The sequence below is a fragment of the Pinus tabuliformis genome, chromosome Q (assembly GCF_031772625.1).
Source record: "Pinus tabuliformis cultivar Carrire ecotype Pingquan chromosome Q, CPIR1, whole genome shotgun sequence".
NCBI classification, from domain to species: domain Eukaryota; kingdom Viridiplantae; phylum Streptophyta; class Pinopsida; order Pinales; family Pinaceae; genus Pinus; species Pinus tabuliformis.
In genome coordinates, this window is record NC_142296.1 from 1,054,374,521 (window position 1) to 1,054,384,232 (window position 9,712).

At 38.1% G+C, this 9,712-nt stretch overlaps 1 protein-coding gene and 1 pseudogene across 1 annotated transcript; one reads left to right on the forward strand and one right to left on the reverse strand.

Annotated features, from left to right (window-relative positions):
- Nucleotides 1–704: 704 nt before the first annotated feature.
- On the reverse strand, nucleotides 705–9,134 carry LOC149223123 (EP1-like glycoprotein 2). The gene is made up of 2 exons (XM_089385775.1): nucleotides 9,010–9,134; nucleotides 705–2,554 (listed from the first exon to the last, which is right to left on the reverse strand). Exon 2 carries the CDS (start codon nucleotides 2,372–2,374, stop codon nucleotides 983–985), a length of 1,392 nt encoding a protein of 463 aa, XP_089241901.1. The 5' UTR covers nucleotides 2,375–2,554; nucleotides 9,010–9,134; the 3' UTR covers nucleotides 705–982.
- LOC149223124 (large ribosomal subunit protein uL10c-like) lies at nucleotides 4,841–6,205 on the forward strand (annotated as a pseudogene).
- Nucleotides 9,135–9,712: the final 578 nt, after the last annotated feature.

Genomic DNA, 9,712 nt, shown 5'->3' on the forward strand with positions numbered 1-9,712 from the left:
TAAGTTAAGTATTTTATTTTATGTTCATGGCAAATAACAGTCATATAAATTAAATAACTAGTAAATGTGAATAAATATTAGTAAAGTCAAATAAATTAAATAATTAGTAAATGCAGTCATATAAAGTAAATAGCTAGTAAATGTGAATAAATAGAAAAACAATTACTTCATCATATATCTCAAATTGTTAAATATAAATAAATCATAAAAATTAACTAAATTATAACTTTGTTTAAAATTATTATTATTAAAAAAATAATATATAAGTTAAACATATATACATTTAAAAGACAAATGATACTTAACTCTGAAAATTCATCCCACTTGATCATAGAGATTCTTAATTTATAAATAGATTTTGCTACAATACAATGTTTATCAATACTACATGCTTTGTCATTTCATATGATATTTTTTATATCATTTTTTTAATTAATCAATTTAATAAATCTTAACCTTTAAAAATATTCTATACAAATTAAATCTCTATCACTCACTTAATAATTATCCATAATTAAATTCATAATAAACATAAATATCTATCTATTTGTTTTTTCTATTTATAAATATAGAATTTAAAAAAAAAATAAAAAAATTACATAGCCAATTAACCAACCTAACCGATACAAACACAGTTTCTAATAAGACATCATACCACAATAAAATTTATGCTTTTAGCAATAACATTTATTTTCAGCACGAAAAAAGCATATATATTCATATTGCATATTCAACAAGATGGCTTTACATAGACAGTTGTGCGGATTCCCCCACACCCAGCAAAAAGGCAGAATTTATACTTTGAACATACAGAGATAAACCTTCTCCCGATTACACTCAATGAGCTAATAAAGTGTAACGAGCTAATAACTGAATTTTTTCAAAATAAGCTCATAGCTGACTTTCTTCACAGTAACTGCTAAAAAGAAAGCTGTCTGATGGCATTCAAAGAAAGTAATGGAAGAGGATGATTAAAACACCGTTAAACCTTCTTAACAGTCTTCTTGATGAACACAAGGTTTGTTCTGTTCCCAAGCTGGTTAGGGGTACCCACAGTCTGGGTGTGCAAGCATGCAGATGACTGTTCCCAGTGCAAGAATGCGGCGCAGGTATAACAATCATGAGAACATTTCCTCCTGCACTCTTCGGTTTCTGTTTCCCCAATTGGATTTGGATTTGCACTCACATGATGGCTGGAGAAATGCTCAGGTCCCACCAGTTTATAGGAATCAACAGAAGAGTTGGATAATGATGTATCTCTAGAGTCAGCAAGGGAGGGCAGAGCGCAACTCCCAGATGCTTTGAAGCCATCAGCTCGAGCACAGGCCACACATTGACACCTTCTAGAAACAACCATTGATCCTCCCAACTCAGGCACTCCTCGCCAACAGCCAAATCGCTGGTATGTGATATCCCACTTATTCAGCTTGATATGGGGCGAGTAAGTATACATTTTCAGATCTCCATCAGACTCCAGTCTCAGAAAGGACAGAGTCGTATTAAATCTAGGGGTGTTAAAACCATAAAGAGCCGTGGTGGTTTCGTTGGAAGGAAACTTGCAGAGTTCTGGTGCCCTAAACTCTGGCAGCGCAGTGAAGTTGGCCAATCTCATCTTGATCATCTGACGATACCCATTCTCTGCTTTTACATCACTCAGGAATGTTATGCTAGTTACCGGCTTCTTGCAGGTGTGCGTGATGGCATAGATGTCCCTTGGACCCCCCTCGTAAAAGCTGAGAGTCCAGTGTGGAACAGGCTTGGGAAGGCTGGCATACAGAGCGAGTCCTCCGGCTTCAATTGCGAGACTGTAAGGTCCCTCCGAACCGTCCTTGTCCGACATGCGGCTCACCAGTTTCTTCACCCCTCCAATGCTCAGTGATTGTCCGACTAACAGGGTATCGGTCGCATGATCGAAACTCTGCCACACCGGGTTCTTTAATTTGTCATAGAGCACCAAATTGCCGTTGTTTTGGAGTTCGATTGCCACGACGCGCTTATTGGAAGTGTTTGTGGACCAAACCACGCGCCCATCTACATCTGAAAGGAGAAGGTTTCCGTTGGTGCCGTATTTGAGAACGGCATTCTCTTGGACGAGATCGTTCCTGTTAGCAGTCCACACGATCCTCATGGTTTCCGCTTGTCCGGAATAGCCCGCCGAAATGCCCAGGGCGTAGGAATTGGGCGTGCTGTTGAAGAAAACCATATTGAAGATGTCGTTACTAGATGACAGTGGAACCACTCTGTAGTTGGCATTATATTCCATAACATTATCTCCCAGCTTTCCTGAGTTTACAAAAGAGAAGCTTCCACTCACACTGCCAGGTGCTAGCAGAAACAACAATACAAAACGGAGGAGGAACGAAATTGAATCCATAATGACCTGATTTTTTCAATACAGCAGAGAATTCTCTCTTATCCTCTTCTTCTGTGTCTGATTTTTTAATACAGCATTCAGGCTATGAAATGGGCTACCAAATAATGGTAGAGATTTGATGTTGTAGAATGCAGATTACAAAGCATTAAATGGACCTGCTTATCGGTGGATAAAACCTTCCTGTCACACAGTCAAAGTCAACAGTTAAGCCCTCCAGTAGCTGGCACTCCAATCACCCGATTATGAATATTGAATAAAGACTTTCACGGTAATAAAGCATAGTTTCGGTCTCACACAGCCACTAAATCACATGAATAACCAATTGCAGTAAATCTCCTCTTTAACCGAATCATCTTCAAACATATTTAGTTCTATAGCCGAACAGTGTGTGTATATATACACACACGTTGCAGCCACAACTGTTTTCTTTATTAAATTCCTAGCATTGGCATTCCAGGTAGGAAGAGCCTGGCTAAATTTGCTTTAAAGAATACGATTGATATAATAAATTCAAGATAAAGTAATGCTCCTTTTCTAGCTATATCTCTTCCACTGAACATCTTATATTCCTGTTATATATTTTAATCTGAAAGATGAATTCTGAAATAATTTAACAAAACACAATTGTACCAAAATAGATAAAATAGATTTTCTATGGAATTCATGCAACATAGACCCATGACATGGTGACTTCAAATTAAAAGACCACAATCAATCAATCAAAATCGATAATCGTACCGAAATAGATAAATAGATTTTCTATGGAATTCATGCAACATAGACCCATGAGGCGGTGGCTTCAAATTAAAAGACCACAAATCAATCCATCAAAATCGATAATCGTGAGACCCTATGTGGAGAAACTTCAAAACAGAAACCAATCAGTAATCATGCAACAGGAGACCCATGAGGTGGGGAGTCTGGGACTTCAAATTAAAAGACCACAAATTAATCAACTAATCCCAAAATAGATGATTATCATGGACACGCCACAAGGTTCCTGAGACCCATAACAGAATTAAGGACAAGCCCCAGTTTTCAGAGTCAACTACAGCATAGAGATTGTTTTGCTCTTGCAGAAGATCTTGCTATGAAACAGGTGAGAAGGCGAGGAGGATACATTCACCTGTGAATCGTAGCTACCAAATTCGCCGAATTGGTGCAGAAAACATCGAAAATTCGGCGGTTCAATTTGGTTCGCGAATTAAGAAGCCAATTTGTAATTCAGTACGGGATATTCGGTTCGCGGATTAATACAGGCAGAACAGAGCAGATTCCCATTTCAGAAGGAAGTATGTTCTCATAGCCGTTATAAATTTCTAGCGACTCATTTACTCTGCAGGGACCCTTCCGGATCCATGAGATGGCATACGGTTATCCATTAATGAATGGAAACGCTGGTTGAGATTTTGCATATCAAATTCCTTAGCAGGGCAGCTAATGAAATCTGTAATAATGCAGGGCTTATGCTGTATAGCAGAAGCTAGAAAACAGGCCATCCAGAGAATGGGATTTGTAAAGCAGAGTACAAGCATATATATGGTATGCAGGGTATAAATTTGTAGGCAGAAGCGATAGAATAGGCCATCCAGAGAATGGAATTTGTAAAGCAGAGAACAAGCATACAGCATATGCAAGATATAAACCTATTCTATCACTTTTGCTATACAACATAACCCATAGATTATTACAGATTTCATTAGCAGCGACCCTGCACATAAATATGTCTGCTCTACCCATCAAATTTAAACAGAAATATCCTCCTCAGTGGAAAAAATCATGACTTTTTTCATGGTAGACTTCCTTCTAATTTGGAATATGCTCTACCAGTACTAAATTGTAATGTTTAATGTTTTGTCTTATATAGAATAATGGATGTTGCTGCTTGCAAAGTAAATGAGTAACTAGTAATTGAGGGTACAAGTTCACATTAATATTTGCACACACCCAAAACATGACTCCACTCCAGACATGGACATGCTTGGTAATGTGGAATCTGTATGATTTGCTGCAGTGGAAGTTCAGTTTATATATATATGTAGATGAATACAGAGATTTTCACGTTCTGTTATTCTAATGTAAAACTATGCACTTCTATTTGCATAGTTCATAACATGATTCAAAACAAATTTTGAGGGGTTTTGAGGTTTTGAATATCATAATTGTCCATATCAATTTTGGAAAAATATTATGCACTTTGTTTCCGTATATAATTCCATTTGCAAAGTTCATAACATGATTGAAAACAGGATTTGAATATCATAATTGTCCATTTCAATTTTTTAGAATTTTGGAAAAATAATATGTTCAATAGTCCAGAATTTTTTCATATTGACTTTTATACCATCAAATTTTGGCATATCAAATTGGATTCGAAATTGAATTTGAACTCAAACTTGGTAACCATACTGTGAATGAAGGAGGGTGCAAAGTCATCAAGCAGCGAATGGAGGAGGGTGCACGTCCATGACCAAAGAAGAAACCATCAAAGACGTGATCACTGAAATCTATGCTAGTCCAAGTTTGGTTGGAGGAAAAAGAAAATAACCTAGTCCAAGCACAATACAGGTTCTTGAGACTCACAATAGAATTAAGAACAAACCCCGGTTTTCAAAGTCAACTACTGCATAAATGATTGTTTTGCTCTTACAGAAGATGTTGCTCTGAAACAGATGAAAAAGGCAAGACAGGTGAATAAGTGAGTCTAGATTTTTCTACGTAATTATACATGATTTCAATTTTCAGCTACCTCGGACATACTGGATACCTTCTGGCATTCGACTGATAATTCCAATTGCAGCACTGAGAGGTGTTGGATTGAGGGCCTGTGGATACGAAGAGCAGAAAGACTGGGGAACCGAGGTAGCCCCCACTTTGATAAGGATAAGCACTCCGTCAAAGGAGAGAATCCAGGAGGAAGCGGCCATCTAGTCAGAATCCAATGCACAATAAGCAGGAACAAGAAGGAAGAAACTGTTGAAAAGTAAAGAAACCACTGGAGAATTGCTACCTAGGAGTAGGCATCAAACACACTGGCCTGACCGTGAAACCGCTTCAGTTACTTAAAAATCCCTTCCAGAGACCACCAAGTTGGTTGTGGTGAAGAATAAACTTGTGGGGAAGACCATTGAGGGTACCCCATGGGAGGTTCTCAAGCCCTGCAAGAAAGGAATGCCTAGGCAACCCTGAGCCCTTAACAGGAACTTTCAAAAGCAGCGGAAGCTTGAAGAGAATGATTTTACTGGGACCGTTTCCAAAGAGAAGTTTTGTGTTCACCAAGAGTTTAAGGCCTTGGAAACCATGCCTACAAGGGCAGAAATTTATGCCAAGATCTTGGGCCCATTGCAGAGTCCTGCCATGGGACTCATCAGTGCCGTTAGGCTTCTGCAAGGGATTCCGTGTTTACATTGATGGCCCTTGTTCATGAGCTAGAGGAAGAATATGGAAATGCAAGTAATTCATAGAGGTTGCTAATGGGAGAACCTGTACATCCTGTTTTCAAGTTGTAAGTACTCTAATGTTTTCTCTTCTGAGGAACTTCCAGTCAAGGAAGGAAGGCTATCAAGCTTGGGTGGACTTTCCTCAGACGAGGAAAGTCAAGTCAAGGACAGTTCTAGTACCCGGCCTATGCCTATGGTAAGTCGAAACAAAACCACACAAAGTTCTTTGTTTCCATATGTTCTTTGTGTCTCAATCTCCATTGAACAACGGATATGCATGCCCTCTGTTTCAAGTTTACAAGTCAACAAATTGACCGACTTAGTTGTTTGTTTCCATATGTTCTTTGTATCTCAACCTCCATTGAACAATGGCTATGCATGCTTCCCCTATCTCTAAGAGAGTATTTTAAAATCTATCTTTAGGTTATTTTTCCAAAGAAGCATGTCTTTGTTCCTTGAGAGGCATATAATTGCTTTCAATGCTGTAAAATCATGTCACTTGTTTCTTGAGAGGCATACAATTGCTTTCGATGCTGTAAAATCATGGTCACTTATTACTTTTTGATCTCGACTGTAAAACTCAAGGAAGCCCTTCAATCCCCCCCTTCGTTTAGATGCCCTGAAAGGAGTCTATTTTCAATGGAATGAAATCACCGAGTCTAGTGAACTGAGACGATCCCAATTGCCCAAGTGTGGACTGAAGTAGTTGGTAAGAAAGAACATATGAGAGCATAAAGTTTACAAGTGAACAGACTGACCGACTTAGTTCTCTGTTTCCATATGTTCTTTGTATCTCAACCTCCACTGAACAACGGCTATGGATGTCCCCTGTTTCAGGTTACAAGTGAACAAATTGACTGACTTAGTTCTTTGTTTCCATGTGCTCTTTGTATCTCAACCTCCGTTGAACAATGGCTATGCATGTCCCCTGTTTCAAGTTTAGAAGTGAACAAATTGACCGACTAAGTTCTTTGTTTCCATATGCTCTTTGTATTTCAACCTCCATTGAACAATGGCTATGCATGCTACCTCTGTCTCTGGGAGAGAATTCTAAATCTTTAGGCTATTTTGCCAACGAAGCATCTCTTTGTTCCTTTGAGAGCATACAATTGTTTTCAATGCTGAAAAATCATGGCCACTTGTTTCTTTTTTATCGACAGTAAAACTCAAGAAAGCCCTTCAATCCCCCCTTCATTTAGACGCCCTGAAAGGAGTCTATTTTCGATGGAATGAAATCACCGAGGCTAGTGAACTGAGAGTAGCCCAACTGCCCAACTGTGGACTGAAATAGTTGGTAAGAACATAAAAGAGAATAAAGTTTACAAGTGAACAGATTGACGGACTTAGTTCTTTGTTTCCATATTTGTATTTCAACCTCCAACTGAACAATGCCTATGCGTGCTCCTCCTGCCTCTCAGAGAGTATTTTAAAATCTATCTTTAGGTTATTTTGACAAAGAAGCATCTCTTTGTTCCTTGGGAGGCATACAATTCTATTCAATGCTGTAAAATCATGACCACTAGTTTCTTTTTGATCGACAGTAAAACTCAAGGAAGCCCTTCAATATCCCTTTCATTCAGATGCCCTGAAAGGAATCTATCTTCCATGGAATGAAATCACCGAGGCTAGTGAACTTGGAGAAGCCTAACTGCCCAACTGCGGACTGAAGTGGTTGATAAGAACATATAAGAGGATAGGGGTGCAGGAACAGGGAGTGGGTTATTCTTTGCTCCAATGGAAAAGTTTAAATATCATATGCCCGGGACCTTGGAAATGGCACAAACAACCAGGTAGAAGTATAAGCTTTATTTCAAGGATTAAATCAGGTTTACTAATTTAATTATTATTGGGGATTCTGAAAATTTAATTTGTCACCTTGTAGTTTGGCACTCACTAGCTCAGGGGATATCATATAGCAGGGCATCATTAGGAGAATCAAAATTCTCTTACATAAACTTCACTCCTCAATCGTGTGCCATGTTCTTCGTCAGGAGAACCAAGCTGACAAAATAGCAAATAAGGGAGCGGATTCAATGGGCAAACAGTTTATTTCCTTATTCCACAACGAATATGAATAAAATATTAAATCATTTAGGTCAGCACCGAGTGGCAAAGTTAGAAGTAAAATGGCATGTAAGTATGAATTTTATCTCCCTCGGGTCGGAGTGGCGTAGTATTTCCTCTGAGATGATGAGGCTACGAAATAGGTACTGGCTAAGTCTGCTACCGTAGGTGTTTTTTGGCATGGTTATAGAAAATGATTCCATAGCAAGGCAGCTTCTTTGGGAAAGTCTTCATGTCATCCTTCGCCCCTATCATGAGCCCGTCTCTTCCACCAAGGTCGACTCTCGACCATCCTGCCCTTCTCATCATTACCTCACAGCGCCCTATTCAGTTCAATTAACTCATTTGATTGCAATTCTGCCTAACTCTGGTGGCCGAGAGATGTTATTGGTATACCTGTTTGTTAACACTAATTCGCAGTCAACCAAAGCCCTCTATCTTGCCCAGCACGGGATCCTTCCTCTCCCTCATCAGCTCGAACATCGATCCATAAGAGGCAGCCAGGATGAGGAGCTCAAAGCGGCCCAGAAACTTATGAAGATTATCTCCAACAGCGAAAACTTGAATCCCTCAAGTGCGAGCCATAAGGAATGTGAAGAAAAGCTGGAGGAATATACAGCATATCATCACAAACACATTATCATAGATCATAAATGATTTGTCATTGTCAATTTCTGCTGTTTCAATTTGTAAGAATTTATTCCTGTCGAGAATTTCTTAAAACAAGAACAAGTTTTAAGAACAAGCAAGCTTAAGGAGAGCTTTCTGCTATGTAACTCCTCAGATCCTGAAATTCTTCTGCACCTATTGTATTTCACAGGAGTCCTGACTCCCTCTTTTTTTTCAGAGATTGAGTCCTGACTCCCTCTTTGTTTTCAGAGATTAATACAGCAACCGAATTTGTTAAAAAAATAAATAAATAAAAGAAAAACAAATCCAAAAAAAACCCAGAGTTATGCATAGATTTAAAAGAACAATCCAGTCTTGAAGAAACTTGCAGGGGATTATTAAGACAAAGAAGGGAAAATATAATGAAACCAAGGACGATCCATGAAAGCTAAATTCATCTTATTACAAATTATGTTTAACTGGAATGAACACGGGACATCACAGAAGAGTAGGCAAACTTACATTTAGCCTTCAGTTTGATTGCAGAGAAGCGCTCGCGTATGCCAACTGAATGATTGAAAAGATATTCAGATATTCAGGTTAGAATGGAGGAACATTATTTCACTTCAGAGACATCGACGGGCCACGCTTTTTTGTATATAAAGTATGGGGGAAAGTATAAAGTATAAAGTATGGGGAAAGTATAAAGTATGGGGGAAAGTATTCAGGTTAGAATAGAATAACATGCTTTCTATTCGGAGACATCGTTTATTCCCTTCGACATTAAAAGAAATCCATTTCAAATCGACGCGCAATTAAAGTTATCACGTGGAGCAATCTTATGTTAAGTGAATGGTAATTTTTTATGGAGTAATGTTGGTTGGTTGGGAATTACATAACTAACCGACAAAGAAACTGAAAAAAAAGGAGGATGCTCGAAGTAAGGCCAAGTTTATTTAGCAGTGTATAGGATATTTAAAAGGGTTGGGCTGTATATATCTTTATTGTTAGATTTATATTTATTTAAATATAATGATGGGTATATACAATTCAATTTTATTAAATATTTTATAGATAAACAAATATTACTTGTCGTAAAAGAATTTGTAAAAAAAAATTATATATAGGAAAATGGAAAGGTGAAAGCGCACAAATACTAATGTACATTGGGCGCATATCTCATTTCTCATTTTTTGGGAGTTTTTTTTTGTTTCCTCCCAAATTG

Coding starts and splice junctions, on each gene's coding strand:
- LOC149223123 (XM_089385775.1), bottom strand. CDS start 2,374: ATGGATTCAATTTCGTTCCTCCTCCGTTTTGTATTGTTGTTTCTGCTA.